General features: G+C 35.3%; 2 protein-coding genes across 2 annotated transcripts; one reads left to right on the top strand and one right to left on the bottom strand.

Annotated features, from left to right (window-relative positions):
• Positions 1–396: 396 nt before the first annotated feature.
• Positions 397–6,917, bottom strand: LOC132143029 (stimulated by retinoic acid gene 6 protein-like). Its single transcript, XM_059553195.1, has 18 exons — positions 6,765–6,917; positions 6,019–6,079; positions 5,658–5,758; positions 5,423–5,553; positions 4,549–4,669; positions 4,401–4,446; positions 4,073–4,198; positions 3,752–3,819; positions 3,556–3,667; positions 3,313–3,469; positions 2,971–3,046; positions 2,768–2,849; positions 2,601–2,649; positions 2,295–2,412; positions 2,014–2,133; positions 1,447–1,610; positions 1,007–1,153; positions 397–931 (listed from the first exon to the last, which is right to left on the bottom strand). Coding segments are annotated over exons 1-18 (1,902 nt in total). The 5' UTR covers positions 6,767–6,917; the 3' UTR covers positions 397–710.
• Positions 6,918–8,806: 1,889 nt separating this feature from the next.
• On the top strand, positions 8,807–16,481 carry LOC132143028 (beta-1,4-galactosyltransferase 1-like). Its single transcript, XM_059553194.1, has 7 exons — positions 8,807–9,228; positions 10,279–10,514; positions 12,483–12,670; positions 15,343–15,465; positions 15,556–15,660; positions 15,746–16,245; positions 16,290–16,481. The coding sequence occupies exons 1-6, from the start codon at positions 8,925–8,927 to the stop codon at positions 15,873–15,875; spliced, it is 1,086 nt and encodes a 361-aa protein (XP_059409177.1). The 5' UTR covers positions 8,807–8,924; the 3' UTR covers positions 15,876–16,245; positions 16,290–16,481.
• The last annotated feature ends 693 nt before the right edge of the window (positions 16,482–17,174 follow it).

Below are 17,174 nucleotides of genomic sequence, written 5' to 3'. Positions count from 1 at the left end.
TAAATAAATTCCAAAGTCTTTGAATAGGCTTAAATAAAGGGCCAATCAGCCATACTTTAGGATAAGAGTAGAAGATTGTTCTCAATCAATTAATATTGCGAACACTTACAGTATTAAAGCTGAAGGCAAACAGTGATAAATAAAACTCATGCTATGAGAATTCAGGGTGATGACAGTCTGATTAGCAATTTAAAACTATTATTATTTTTTTAATTAAAGTTATTATAATAAATATTCGATATTACGCTGTTTGGTTCATTACAGATTTTTGGGAAGGAATGAAAACCTTTTTTTTTTTTTTACTTTAATATACAAAGACATTGTATATCAGACCAACATATACAAATAAATTTTATTTTATCTATTTATTTATATTATAATTAATTCACCCAAACAAAGCTTTCACATTCTTTATTACAAAATACTATTTGACCAACAAACACATAATCATTCAAATTTGTTGCGCAAGTTCACAAAAAGCATTAGACCTCAAATGTATAATTTTCTCAGTCCAGTTCTTAATAAAATCCAGTGCAGTTATGTATTATAGGAAGGTACATTCTCATTCCTGCCCTTTGTATCAAAAACGAAATACATTTTTTTCAAAGTCTATATCCCCTAAAAGTTAATTTCATCAGTAGTGCAATAGTCACAGGCACAAAACTCCAGTTTGGAATCATGGAGTCTGTGTTCACACTGAAGAACCGGTTTCAGATGTCTGACTGTGTTGGTTCTGTTTCTGGAGTATTGTTGCTGACCAGATCAGCTGTTTGTTGAGTCTGTGAGTTGATGGCTCGGGCTAAGAGGAGTGGGTCTTGGTTGTCATACTGGTTGTTTTTTTTCCTCTTTCTCAGCAGGATGAGTGCAGGGTTCCTCAGCAGTGTGTACAGCAGGAGCCAGCGCACACGGACTCTGCCCCCTACTGAACCCCCTGTCAAACAGCAGACATGCACAGTCATTTCATTGGATGACATTTGTGCTGTCATGCATCTGGAGTAATTCTTACCAGTGTTATTGCTAAAGGTTGCATAGGAGGACTCTGCAGGTCCTCGTTTGTCCAGTGTTCTGCCAAGCAGGAGATGGCAGAAAGACACCATAACTGGGTTGCTATGATAATGATCAGCAAATATCATCCCAATCCATGTACTATATCCTGCCCAAAAGAAAGTAAATTATGACCGTTGTACAAAAATATTAGAATTCATTTTAAATTCTACAGGCTTGTAAAGGCAAAAAATATGTAATCACCCAAATATATTTAATAAATAAAATATAATGAATTAACCAAAATACTCAAATATAATAATAAATAAATTAAAATATTTATTTATTCTAATTTTAATCTAATTCTATTAATGTTCCTCTGATCTACTTTGTGATAAAACGATATTTAGAAAATGAAAGTTTTTTTTTTTCACTGAACAGGACTGCATATGTCATTATTACCTGGATCCATTGACTCATAGCCCCGCTGCATGATGGTCCGGTCAATACGTGACACCAGCCATGTACCCACAATACAGCTGCTTAAAAGGCGTAAAATGCAGTTGCTCAACCCCATAACCACATTATAGAAGAAGAAAAAGTAATTAAAGCAGTGGAATGCTTTTCTGTGGAAGGAGAAGAAAAATTTGGGTTATTAAAAAATAATTAAATAAATAAATAAAAATAGTTTTTATATACACTAAAGGGCAAAAAAAAAAATCTCAAACTTTGCCATTAGGAAAGAAATGTATGTCTTTAAATTTAAATGAAATTTAACACTATTACTGTTTTTACTGCATTATATATTGACTATTTGCAACACATGGTGACATTACAAGAAAACCTCTTTCAAAACATTAAGAAATCTGGTCTACCCAAAATTGACAACAGTAGCATATTATGTTTTATCACTCACAACATCTTATAAACCACATAGCAACACCTCATCATGGCTGTTTAAGGTCAATGCATATTTACAGCTTCATATGTTTGATTTTCCACTAAAAAAGTGATTTGTAGTTGTCCTACCTATTGTTAAGAGCAAGGGGCTTTTCTTTATCGTCAGGTGAGAGTTTGTCCTGCAGGAAAAACACTTGGACCAGAACAATCTGCACTACCACCAAGGCAATCACTAAGAGTATTGTCAGCCTGCAAACACATAAAACACAGTTTATTGCTATTCAAATGCTGCTTATCCTAATAATTATGTTAGCTATAAAATATGTTGTCATGCAAGTTAAAAAATATGGCCTGATGATTGTGCTTATGAAACATGAAATTTGTTATGAGATGTCTTTAAGGGAACTCACAGAATGATGCCTACACTAGAAAGCCAGCTGAGAAAGTGTCCCCTCTGGATTGGTAGAACGACTGCATACACAAACAGCAAGGCAAAAAGAAACTGCACAAAGTGAACTATCAGAAACCCTGCAGAAACAAACAAAAATAACAATTGAAATCAGTTTAATCAATACAACAAACATTTGATGTCACTTCATCATCAAATTCTTTCATATATTTGAGTCACTCTAGCTATGACAAAGCAAAGCATACCAAGAACAGATGTCAGCAAAGATACTGACAAGCAATCAAACTTTTTAGAGAAATTTGCATACCCCACATAGTGAAGGCAATCTGCCAGCCTGAATATCTTGTTATAGCAGCCTGAGAAAGAAACGCATTTGGCATTTTGATCAACAACTTTTCTTAAATGCTTTTTTGATGGTTGTCCTCAGTCGTAGAGGAAACCCAAAGAAACACTTTACAAAAACTCTTTACTTACCATGCTAACGGCGGGGCTTGGTTTATGGAACTTCTCTGGAAGAAAAGTTTTCTGTCCCTTCCACAACCTCTTTAAATGTTTCCTGCAGTCATGGATCCAAGTTCATTGTTTGGTAAAGTTTTTAATGATACTACCTTTGGGTAATTATTGAAAGTGCTTAATTGTTGAATTTTTGTACATAAAGAATGCTTAAATAAACATACCTGTAACATACCAGCACGTGAAAAATGTAAGTAACAGATGTCAGAGTGGAAAAAATAGTTGTTGCCAACCAAGACCCTGAGAAAAAAGAAAATATTCCCAGATGTATCTTTCTGTCTGTCTATACATCTGTCTGTTACTTACTGTAAGATTTGCAAATGTTAAAAGTAAAAACATATATATATATATATATATATATATATATATATATATATATATAGATATATATCTTTTTTTTTTTTTTTTTAATGCACTGACCCCAAACTTTTGAACGGTAGTGTAATATATGAGCAAAGACAGAAACAAAAAGACAAGAAGAAAAAGAGGTGGATCTTATATCTTACTTCTTGCAACAAAGCTGAACTCGTTCATCCTGGGAATGAGCGACGAGAACACATTGTTAGTTTCATTACAGGATGACGCAATCTCTCCAAGTGAGTCTATCAAAGCATCTAGCTTGTCAAAAGTGTAGTCGCTCAAGCTGTAGTCCGCTAGGGTCAACTACAAACAGACAATAACATTAGCATTTTTTAGCTTTAAGTTAAAAATTCAATAAACAATGTGTACATTAGTGAGTGCTGACTGACCGTGTACAAGCCAATCAAAGAGATAATGGATGTGCCTATCATCCTGTTAGGGAATTTGAAGTGAGGATCCCAGTCATACACTTTCCTTCGAAACCAACTCTTTTCCTCTGGCCTTAAGGGGCAATAGAAGAATGAGTATTGGCTGATTGGTGTGAATACACTAATAAATGCATGTCAATGTTGAATGTAAGTGTACCATTCAGGGGGGTGTTTCAGTAGAGTCTGTACATATATGAACTGATGGCAGTTTAGATCCTCCTCATTCTATATATCAGAGAAACATTACTCTTGTGTTATTTTATAAATACACATGTACTAGTGTTAAATGTTTTTCCATTATGCACGTTAATTTAACATGTTAAAAATGTACTTGCATATGAACGTGAATTTAAAGTTAACCTAGATTAACAAATGATGTAAAAGTATTGTTTTTATTTTAACTATTGCATTAACTAATGCTACCAAATATAACCTTATTGTAAAACAACTTAAATTACAACAAGACTCATGATCTGACCTCATCCGTTAGCTGCAGGTGGATTCTTACTGCCTTCACAATGATAAACACAAACCGTCCCAGCAGGAAAAACAGACACAGGAAGAACGGCCACAGGATGATCAATTTCTCATAAGGACCTAAAATCTGCAACCAGCGAAATGTGCTTTAATTCGGCATTCACAATTACAAATTATGAGTATTAGATTATATTCAAAGACACTATTGCACATTTTGAACACTGACAGAAATTGAATTGCACCTAATCTTAACATGAGCATAATAATATGATAATAATATAAGTTAATCATTAATAAAATAAAGTTAATTATTAATCATATTCACCTACCCTTCCAGAGGGACAGCTTATCGTGTCATACAGTCTCACAATGAGCCTAAAAGCCATGAAATATTAAAAAATTATCAGTCACTTCAACAACCCACAAATGTTTTTACAGCTACGACAACAAACAGAAAACTAGAGTGTTTCCGTGTACCACGTGAGTGTGTAAAGAAGACCTAAAACCCCTCCTAGTAATCGGTGTGGCGTTGAAAGACAAGCAAAGAATGGCAGGTAGGCCACACCAACTTCTATTGCCCCTACCAGGTACAGAATGGCTGAAAGAGACACACATGCAGATGGACTGTAACTTTCCTTTGATCAAAACTAGATAATAGAACTATATATATATATATACAGTACAGACCAAAAGTTTGGACACACCTTCTCATTCAAAAAGTTTTCTTTATTTTCATGACTATGAAAATTGTAGATTCACACTGAAGGCATCAAGGGCTATTTGACCAAGAAGGAGAGTGATGGGGTGCTGCGCCAGATGACCTGGCCTCCACAGTCACCAGACCTGAACCCAATTGAGATGGTTTAGAGGTGAGCTGGACCGCAGACAGAAGGCAAAAGGGCCAACAAGTGCTAAGCATCTCTCGGGGAACTCCTTCAAGACTGTTGGAAGACCATTTCAGGTGATTACCTCTTGAAGCTCATCAAGAGAATGCCAAGAGTGTGCAAAGCAGTAATCAAAGCAAAAGGTGGCTACTTTGAAGAACCTAGAATATGACATATTTTCAGTTGTTTCACACTTTGTTATGTATATAATTCCATATATAATTCCACATGTGTTAATTCATAGTTTTGATGCCTTCAGTGTGAATCTACAATTTTCATAGTCATGAAAATAAAGAAAACTCTTTGAATGAGAAGGTGTGTCCAAACTTTTGGTCTGTACTGTATATATAAACTTCTGTGTCTTCAGTGTTACAGGATCCTTCAGAAATCATTCTAATAGGTTGATTGATGCTCAAGAAAGATTTCTTATTATTATCATGACATATGCATTGTTATATCTAAACTACCTTTAGCCCAGTTAGGCACAGTGAATGGTGTGTAGGACTCAGAGAAAAGCTGAATCACACTGGGGGCAATAGCACCAAATGCGAAACCATAAGACCATCGGTTACTTAGACTGCAAATGAAATCCAACGGCCTGCAAAGAAATACACACACATTCATAACTTAAAAGGGCACTTAGACATGTAAAAACATCTAGATTAAACTTAGATCTACAGATTTTGTTCAAATATCGCTCACACCACAATGCCAAATCGACCCCTGAGATATGGAAAGTGATTCTCAAAGGGCTGAGCCCTCGCTCTGCGCTGTACAAATGAGAGCAGAAACACAATGCAGACCTGAAAAACAAAGGAATACAACTATATTACAAATGCATAAATGACAGCTGTCTAACGATCCTACCACGGAACCCAAGGTGATATAAATGATTATACACCATCTGACACCAACTAGTAAGTATAGAAATATAATCTTAAATCCATGTAATCATGTCAATTCTTATCTAACAGTGAAGCATCACTTCTTGTTCTAGAAAAAGGGTTGCATGTTTGTCTTGAGGGAAGAGAGTTTTGTCTGGACAAATGCAGGCAGCACTCACAGCAGGAACAAGAGAGCAATGCAGGAACAAGTCCACTGCCATTCCATTCTGACATTCCTCCCTAAGAGAAAGAGGGAGAGGGAGGGAAATGAGAACGAATGAGCGAGGGGTTAGAGAACAGCGTGAATGAAAAACAGAAACTGAATGAAAACAGCTTCAGTGATTAAATTCTGTAAAACTGTGATCAAACTGACCCACATAATAATCAAAGTAAGCATTATTTTTAGGGTAATTATCATCATTTATATTGTTATTATATAAGACGTTGTGCCCTAAAAACATATTTTATCTGCATATGAACAGATAAGAACCAGTGACCTAAAAACACTTCCCCTTATCAACAGAAAAATTGCCCATCTTTATTTTACATTTTTCATAATCATAATAATTTTTTTAATATTTATGTTACTTTTCAATAGTATTAATAATCAACAAATTTGACATTTTAACAATATCTATATAATGTCTTTGGAAGTATAAATATGTCTCACAGAACATACACTAACCCACTTGTAAAATTTGTTTAAAATATATATTTACTCATTTTTTATAAATATGTTAAAATGTTATCTTAAATCTAAATGTTAAACTAGTGAAGATTTGACTCAGCATTAACAGTATCTAAAAACAGTTTATGTTAAAATGCTTCATTTAAAGAAAAAAGTGCATGGAATGCAGAATATCAATTATACTGTAAAATATTCTCTGTCACTCTAAAAAGTGTTTCAAAAGCAGAAGTAACTCACATGATTTCTGAAGACTGCCGTTCTGCTGGTGGAATACAGGAGCGATATTCTTCTCCTCGTCGCTTGTAGGCAAAGATTATTTAGACCATAAAGTTGCTCTCCTTCATAACAAACTCTAGTCCCAGTGTACTAAGTTATGAAGTAAAGCTTTCACTTCATGAATCAGGATATATATATATCTAGTCACATGACTGGATTGACCTTTGACCCAGGCCACACACTAGCTCTCTCTGTTTTATTGACTGTACTGTTACTGTGTAATAATAGTCCAAACTTAGATAAGACTTGCTGTTGAACTAGAGCAGATGATTTAGGTCTCACCATTTCTCTGTTTGCATGTTACTCACACACGGTGCTCACTATAATAATAATAATCTGATTTATATAATTAAGAATGATCTAAACAATCATGATAAGAAATTATCAGAGAAATCACAATCAAATTTGTTATTATCTTTCATAACACAGCATTTTTCTTAGACATGTCTTGGCAGGGACTTTTCACATAAATTGCATAAAATGTCCAGTGTTTGGCTTTGTTTTCCTGCTGTTTCCATACTTGCTGAAGGTAGTTATAATCACTGAAAAGCAGTTTGATCAATAGTGTGCAGGCATTTATCAACCATTTGTGGCGTGTGAGGAAGTGGGATCAACAGAGAGCAGTCAAAGCAATTCAAACACATCTACATAACAAGGGTAAAACCTGGACATTTTAGGAAATTTAGAAATCATGGCCAGGACTAGCTAGCTAACTAGCTAAATAAATGACTATAGTCTTCGACAAATCAATATTTGCTTAGGATAGTAATGAAACTAGGTGCAGAAGAAGGGCAGATAACATTTAGCCATTTAGCAGATGCTTTTATCCAAAGCATCTTAAAAATGAGTACAAAAGAAGCAATCAAAACCAACAAAAAGTCTTGATTAGTATAACGCAGTACATATAGCATTTTTTTTTAAATATATAATAAATAAAAAGAAAACAAGTCGAAAGATTAGAAAAAAGAATCGATAACGCTGGAGTGTCATTTTTCAAATAAAAAGAAAAAAAAGAGAGCAGGTCTTAGAGGGTTACGTTTTTTTAAATAAATAAAAGAAAACAAGTAGATACAATAGAAAAAGAATAGAGAGGGAGATGTGTTTTGCCGTTTCTTGAAGTCGGCTAAGGACTGAGTTGGGCAGGTCATTCATTCCACCGGCGAACAGCGAGAATCATGTTAGAGAGAGCGGGAAGTGCTGCTGGTCACGCAGACCAACACACGGGGGCGCTGTTGATGAGAAGAGAAGAGCTCAACAGTAACGACTCACATCAACTAACAGAAGAAATATTAACTATTATAAATAGTATGATTTTTGTTCTGAAAGAGAAAAGAAGCCCGTTTTATTGTAAGGGATTTAATAATTTGCAGTACAAGATGCAGTAGCCTATGTCATGTCTAATTGATTCGTATATTTTCATACAATAACTTCAGTGTCATTGCATTGTACTATAGGAAAATAACAAGCTCATTAACATATATATTAACACTTTCAGGTTGTCAAACGTTAGTGAATATTTCAGTGTATGTTACTGAACCTCTGTTTACTTGAAGGCACTTCTAAGAAAAGTTAGTTCTGAGAAAGTCTGTTTGCAAATGTTTTGCTAATGCAATAAAAATGGCTAAATTTTAAAGTGTGTCTCAATTTTTAAAATTCTTTCTCGGGCCTCTATATTTCCAAATACAAGAGCGATTTGTAAAGCCTTATATGTTTGGCAAAATATATGAAGATGGCTTACGTTGTGTGTGAGTTATAAATTAACCACTTAGAATAGAATAGAAATATCACTTTTTTTATTTTCTTTTTTAAAGACGTTTTCGGTTTGTTGTTTTATTGCATTATCAGCCTTATGATATATATAATATTAGGTTCCTATAATATTAGAATCCTGTTACAAATGAGTAAGATACGCCCACTGCTGTCACTCCTGTGGACCTGCGCTCAAGACTCTTCACCAATGACGAGAAAACGATTTACAGTGACCAGACGCGATCAATATCATAAAAGGTTTTCATGGAAAGGATTGTCCTGGTCATCTGATAAACGACCAGGCAGAGGTGTTTCTGTTCTTACAGAGTTTTGTTCTTCGTAAATGAAGTGGTCGCCCGTAGTTTTGTGAGAATGCAGGAGTCGTTGCTGCTCAATTTCTTCACCAAATACTGCGTCGTTGTCGTTTGCCTCTGCGGGGTCCACCTCGTCGTTGCACTGTTTTTTTATTTAACAGAATCGCCCACAAAATTTTCCAATTACCGGAAAATTAAATTAGACTCCGATATATTTAGTTCTCATAGAACAGCAGCACTTGGCATCCATGACAATGGAACAGAGGCAGAAGTAAATAAACTGCTCTATGGAGCTGTCATTAAAGATGACGTAGATGAGGAACCAGTACTAGAACCATGTCCCGAGACCTCACCACTTTTGGGTAAGTTAAACTGAAATGTGAAAACTTTGTGTGTGTGTGTGTGTTAACTTTACTTCCAGAGACTAGGGCTAGTTTCACAAATTTTACTCAAAAAAAAGGATTTTTTTTAACCAACATAGAAAACACACATTGTGTATTTGGACTTTTGAGTCAAAATCTTAGACCATGGTCTCACCTCAACTCTCCTAAATTGCTTGATGTAAAAAAAAAGGCGATTTTTCTTTCATTTTTCTTCTTGACTGTAGGTCTACTATTAAAAAATTATCTTTGTGTTGGACAGATAGAAGAGCTTTATATTTTAAAGGCTATACTTGCATCACACCTGTGATTTGCTATCTACTTGCTTGTATAGGTTTTAGGTGGTTTTAGTGGGAGGGACATTCTTATTCTATAAATAATCTAATTGGATGAAATCTGTGTAGTAGGCCTACAGGATGAGTCATAAATATTTATGTTCCCTTTTCCAGTAGAGAATGACTTTAAATTTTGAATGTAAATGTCTGCCTTTTTTAGCTGTACATTTAACATAGATGAACAGAAACTAACAGCCATGAACTTTAGGTTACAAAAGGTCTTTTTTATTATTATGTATTACACCCCTGGACTGTTTGCTGTGTTATCTTTCCACGTGTTCATTATGTCATTTGGTTCAGGTGTTTCTAGTTAATTATCATCATTTGCCAACCTACTTAAGTTGTGTTCTGTTCACTGTTTTCAGTCAGGTCTACTATGTCCTTACATGTGTCTCATGCTGGTTCTGTCCTGGATTTACCCTTGTGTGGATTTATTAAAGACTATTTGCATTCATTTTCTTTGTGTGTTTATCTCGTCGTAGTGTGACATCATCATTGTCTATGAAATAATTTCCAGTGTTAGGTAATGCATGTCCTTACAAAGCTTTAGAAAACGAGCAAAAAATGGGGAAAAGAAGTTTGTCTTGTTTGAGACAGGAAGTAAACTGTTGTTGCATAAGAGGAGTCTTCCTCTTTCATATCTGTAAACCCTCTGAAACCCACTTTGGCTCACTCTCTCTCCCCATTCCCCTTTCAGTGGGTCCAATGCGAGTTGACTTTTCAGAGCCTGTAAATTTGGATATGGTGCGTAAAGAAAATCCACAGCTGGAGATGGGTGGCAGGTATAAACCCAGTGATTGTGTGGCTCTACAAAAAGTGGCAATAATCATCCCATTCAGAAACAGAGGTGAACACCTGAAGTACTGGCTCCACTACCTTCACCCCATCCTAAAAAGGCAACAGCTCGATTATGGGATTTATGTCATACAACAGGTACATTACTCACAAACTATTTATGGACTTGTACTGTGTCTTACACAGGGTGGAGAAGAGCTATCTGGATCTCCGAGACACTCACTTTGCACACATATCAATTCATGCTCATTCCAGTGAGCTAAAATCCCCACCTGATCTCACCACACAACCCTCCATCAGATCTAGGGATAGATAGATAGATTGATAAGTATGAAATTATTTTTGAAGAATTACGTGACACTAAAGACTTGAGGAATGTCTGCTGACAATTCAGCTTTGCCATGACAGGAATACATTGCTATTATATTAAAATATAAAACTTTTTTATTGTACTAATGTTTCACACTATTATAGCTTTTACTGTATTTTTGGTCAAATAAATGCAGCTTGATGAGGACAAGAGACTTTTTTCAAAACATTAAATAAAACTTACATTACCAACTAGATAGATAGATTGATAGATATACATACATATTCTTTTGAAGGGTGGACTTTCACCTTGAAGTATGGAAATACGGTGGCTTGGCTTTGCTTAGACAACATGCTTGGTCTGACATTGCACTGCTTTGAACTTTGCTTTGCAATAACAACAAAAGAGAAAAAGAGAAATGCAACCTGAGAACACGCACAGACATAGAATATTTAACGCCCGTTTGTTCGGGTGTGGAAAATTTTGTGTAGTTGAAAGTACTTTTTATGACACAGCTTGGGATGTTAAGCGCTGGATTGGGTCTGATCTGCCTCACAGACTACTGCTATGTTAAAGATGGTCAATCTGGGTTTTGAAATAGTTGTTACTTGTAGGAGCTGCTCGCATTAGTAAACGTACCTTTGTTCAGATTTATTCAAAACTATAATTCGGTGTCCATCAGTTTTTGTTAGATGTAGAGGGGAGTTCAAAAGTCTGAGACCAGCCTGAGAAGAAATATGTTTTTAATGTAAAACAAAACCTGAAAATGTATTTATAAGGTCTTTTTTTGAAGGTCTGCACTATTTTTAGGTGACTATTCAAATGTAAGCAAACTTATGTCACTGTTTGAATTCTGAAGGACGAGACACACTTTGGAACATTCTCAAAACATTCTGGATAACATCATTTGAAAATGTTCCAAATACAGTATATATTGCCGTTTAAAGGTTTGGGGTCAGTAAGATTTTGTTATGTTTTTTAAATAAGTGTCTTAAAGCTGCAGCTATTTGATCAAAAGTACATTAAACGGTAATATTGTGGAATATTATTATAATGTAAAATAACTGTTATTTTTTTATTTAAATATATTTCAAAATGTAATTTATTCCTGTGATGCCAAAGCTGAAATTTCAGCAGACATTACTTCAGTCTTCAGTGTCCTCATTCGAGAATCCATATACCCAATTCCCTTAACAATACTTTGATGAATAGAAAGTATAAAAAAAGTATTTATTTGAAATAGGAATCCATTTATTGTCACTTTTGATCTATTTAAAAAAAAAATATATATATATATATATATATATATGTTTTTGTTCTTGCTTACGTTTTGCTGCCATTAAAACAAAAGGTAGACACACCAAATACTAAAAGATTATAAATTATGATAATTTAAAAATTTCACTTAAACATGTCATCTAATACATGTCTCTATACATCAATACATAACTCCTCTCTGTGTTTTCTTGTCATTTCCATTCCCTTTCCTCCACCTGTTCACAGGAAAATCAGCATGCAAACTGTCATGCAGACTAAGCAATCCATGCTTATTTGCCTATTTTGTTTTGTGTGTATCCCTGTGTTAATAACACAAAAGTGGGTCATGCATGGCTGATTGACTGATTTAGCTGTGATCATTAGGGTCCTATCATTGTCAAAGCAATCTCGTTTGCATTAAACCTGTGTACAATGAATCTATTTACATGCTAACTTTACATCTCTCCTAAAAAGAAAAATGTTTTCTTCTGTGTGAGTCATGAGGTTAATTTCAAATGTGCTTTGTGATGTTTGTTTAGGATGGAGAGGGGACATTCAACAGGGCGAAACTGCTCAATGTGGGTTACGTAGAGGCACTAAAGGAGTATGATTATGACTGTTTCATCTTCAGTGATGTAGACATCATCCCCATGGACGACCGCAACACCTACAAGTGCTCCAGCCAGCCGCGCCACCTCTCTGTGTCCATGGACAAGTTTGGTTTTAGGTAAGAGTAAGCACCAACTACATACAATACGATATGTAACATAATATTTGTTAAGTGACACCAGTATCTGAAAGCTCTAGTGCTACCTCAGTTCAACCTTAAACAAAACAGCTGCTCATGTTGCTTCAAAAGGTATATTTACCTAAACAAATGATCTTAAGTTGAAGAACAGGAAGCAAATTCAATGCCACTGGTATTATATATTCTGTTATGTTAGTAGAAAAATGGCTCAGTGATTAAGGTTAATTTGGATCAAATTTGGATCGCAGTGCAACTGTTCAAACTCTATATGCAGAGCATGAGAATTTCCTATAACCCTCTCTGATGTAGTGTAGTAAACAGACAACCCAAGAAAATCTTACATGTTGGGAAGCTGGTAAAAAGCTGGAAACAACCGATACTGTAAATCACTAAATCAGCTATTCGCTGTGCTAATAGTTAATTTTTTTTGCCCTCACTCTCTAAAGGTGTCACAGTGTCTGGCCTGTGTTTCCCTGGGTGTCCACTAGTGGTCTCACTTCCCCATAGTCACCCCACTGCAGGCACTACATTTCCCACAAGCCTTTGTCCCATTCATCACTGTTAATTGCACACCTGTTAATTGCACTCAGCTGTCTCCACTTTCATTGTTTGCACCTGTCCATATATACCAGCCTGTCTCTATTTAATGGAGTCCTTGTTTCCTGTCACCCGGCTTTCTCGTGTTCCCTAGTGTTTTTCTTGTTTTTTGGACTGCTTTTGTTGTTTTTTACCTCTTGCCTGTTTTTGGATTGATTTTTGGATTCCCCATTAAATACTGCAATTGGATCTCTCGTTTCCTGTGTGCAATCGTAACAAAAGGCTGCCATGTAAATTGCACCTTGACAAAGCATTTACAGAATTTAGGGGAAGCACTTGAGAATGCACTTATGAGTGCAGAATCAAATTGTTAATCGTCTTGAATCAAATCGTTCCGAATTTGCTAAATATTTCTTGGATTGGATTGAATATTAGTTTAGCTCTTGTGATAATTCAGTGAGTTTCAATGTGTAAGGAATGCAGCTCTTCCAATAAGTATTATTATACAGCTATTTCAAATTTTAGTCCACTGATGAGCGCAGCTTTATTGAATAAAATTAAACCAACTACTGTACAAAACGATTAGAAACTAAGACATAACATAAATAGGACTATTTGAACATCTAGCATGTGTAGCCATCTGCTCTCTAATCACTCTCACACTATTTTGATTTGCTACACCTATCTGCGCAGCACCACTTCACACTGAACACACCTATTGAAAACATGACACGTGAACAAAGGAGCACATGTCAAGATCACGTGAGGGACAAAGTTTGAGTCAGGAACCATGATTGTGACAACTTGAATGCATTAAACTGATCAAAAGTGACAAATACTGTTCTTTCTGAACTATTCATCAATGCATTCAAAAAAATATTAAGCAGAACAAATGTTTTCAGCACTGATTATAATAAGACTTTTTTTTATTGATGTCACAGAATATATATTTTACTGTATTTAACAAACCAAGAACAGGCAAAGAGCACCATGAATGTAAAAACCATACCAGACAATGAACTGAGGAAACTAAGGGCAATAAATACACAGGTTAATGAGGAACTAAACAAGACTCAAGTGAAGATAATGGGTATCTACAGAAAAAACAAGAATACCTGGAAAAACCAAAGCCAACAGGAAACCAGGCAAACAGGAACTAAACAGGAAATAGGAAAACAGAAACATGAACATAACATCAAAATAAGAATTTTACAACTGGGTGGTAAATCAGCATATGAGAATGATTTCTGAAGGATCATGTGACCCTGAAGACTGAAGAGTAATGATGCTGAAAATTCAGCTTTGCATCACAGGAATAAATTACATTTTAGAATATATTAAAATAGAATTTTGAATTGTAGTAATCTTTTACAGTATTTACTGTTTTTATCAAAGTCGTGGCCTAATGGTTAGAGAGTCGGACTGGCAATCGAAAGGTTGTGAGTTCGAGTCTCGGTCCGGCAGGAATTGTGGGTGGGGGGAGTGCATGTACAGTTCTCTCTCCACCTTCAATACCACGACTGAGGTGCCCTTGAGCAAGGCACCGAACCCCCAACTGCTCCCTGGGCGCCGCAATATAAATGGCTGCCCACTGCTCCGGGAGTGTGTTCACAGTGTGTGTGTGTTCACTGCTCTGTGTGTGTGCACTTTGGATGGGTTAAATGCAGAGCACAAATTCTGAGTATGGGTCACCATACTTGGCTGAATGTCATGTCACTTTCACTTTTTTCACTTTTACTTTCAAATAAATGCAGAAGTGGTGAATATAGAGATTAGAAAAATTAATAAACCCAAACTCTTGAATGGTATAGTAAAAACATTTCCCATTAAAAAGCTACATATGAAAAAACTACATTTCCATAGTCATGATTCAATTTGCAGATAAAGCATTGACAACACAAAATATCTACAGTATCTGTTTTCTTAATTTTCCTTTAGCATAAGAAAATCGTCCAGTTGCTCCAGTTTTTTTATTTATCGCTATATCGTAATTATAACTTCAAACTTGTAAGTAGGAAGTTCCCAGGGGATTGTTGCACAAACAATTCTGCAATATCAAGATTGTCAGTATGACAATTTTTTCATTCAAAAATAGTTTTTTTTTTTTAATGCAGGTTGCCATATAAACAGTATTTTGGGGGTGTATCAGCAATGAGTAAAGAGCAGTTTCAAAAGATCAATGGCTTTCCCAATAACTACTGGGGCTGGGGAGGAGAAGACGATGACATCTTTAACAGGTGAGGAAAATATATCGTTTCCTTACTATTTATTACAAATTCTAAGGTCAATTAGATAATGGAAGAGTTTGAGGGTCATTATTTTTGAAGGCTGGTATTTCGAGGCATGAAAATATCAAGGCCGAGCGGAGACATCGGTAAATGTAGAATGATTCGTCACTCAAGAGACAAGAAAAATGAGCCAAACCCACAGAGGTAATCTCTCTTTCACAAACACTCATGCACGCAGAAATACAAGACAGACTGAGTGAAATGCTAAAGCTGCATCTCTGTTACATAGATTTAAGAGAATTGCTCACACACGACAGACAATGAATACGGATGGCATCAAATCGCTCAGTTACAAAGTGATAGATATAGATAAAGACCTGCTCTACACCCAAATCACAGTGGACATCGGCAAGCCATGAAGACTAGAGCTCACAAGAAACGTTTAGCTCACTGCAACCTTTCAGAGATCTTTAAACTGCACATCTGACTCTGAATTGGTTCAACCCTAATGAACAACAAAGAAAACACTATTGGAAAAACTACGTCTGAATGAAAGAGACATTCTTCTGAAGGGCACACTAACTGAAAGAACAGGTGAATTGTAATTTGTTTACATTATATGCCTGTTAATTGTCTGTTTCAGACCTTAATGAACATTATTTTTTGTAAAGCTTCCATGCAAAGCAGCCTCTAAAAAATTATGTTTCAGGGAATAACTGACTACTGTGTACTACAGTTAAAACCTGCACACTCAAACAAAACACCTTACAGAGTTTTTAAGAGAAGACAGTTCAATGTGTAGACATATTCTTGAAGTATGTATGCATCAGTAGTTTGATCTTTTAGACTGACTTTACATTAGTGCCCTGTGGTAAATACTCAGACTCTGAGTATTATTAAAGGAATAGTTCACCCAAAAAATTATAATTCCGTCATTTACTCACCCTCATGTTGTCACAAGCCTGTACGAGTTTCTTCTGTTGAACAAAAAAGAAGTTATTTTAAAGAATGTTGGTAACCCAATATTTGATGGTAGCCATTTACACTATGCAAAAAAATTCTATGGCTACCATTAAATATTTGGTTACCAACATTCTTTAAAATAACTTATTTTTTGTTCAACAGAAGAAACTCGTACAGGAACCAATTAAGGGAGAGTAAATGATCATTTCAATGGAAAAAAATACATATTTAAATACAAAATATTGTTTTACAATATCACTAGACACTCCTGTGAAGTGTTATTTTTCTAATAGAACATCATTTTGATTGGTGCAGGTTTAGAGTTGTGTTTCATTTGGCAATGAAAAATATTTCACACTTAGCCAGTGGGACCCACTGAATATTAAGTGAAAATATTTTGAGATATTATTTGGTGTGGGGGTTGGGGGGAATATATGTAGTTAAATAAACAAATAAAGAACAATTTGAGGCTGTTTTTATCTTTACGACTATGCAAAAGAACTGAAAAGGCAAGCGCCACTGCCGATGAGAGTATTGGTACTCATGTTGGTAAATGTTTAGAGGTTGTTGATCAGCTGCCATGAAAAGTAATATTGTGAAAAAATAATTTCATTTTAATATATTTGAAAACGTTATTTATTCAAAGGTGTATTTTCAGTGTCACATGATCCTTCAGGAATCATTCTAATATGCTGATTTGGTGCACATTGAAAGCATTCGTGCCGCTTAATATTTATAGTATTTAGTACAAAGTA

The sequence above is a fragment of the Carassius carassius genome, chromosome 7 (assembly GCF_963082965.1).
Source record: "Carassius carassius chromosome 7, fCarCar2.1, whole genome shotgun sequence".
Taxonomy (NCBI): domain Eukaryota; kingdom Metazoa; phylum Chordata; class Actinopteri; order Cypriniformes; family Cyprinidae; genus Carassius; species Carassius carassius.
The sequence above is the reverse complement of the archived record's forward strand: the minus strand, read 5'-3'. Positions and strand labels throughout refer to the sequence as shown.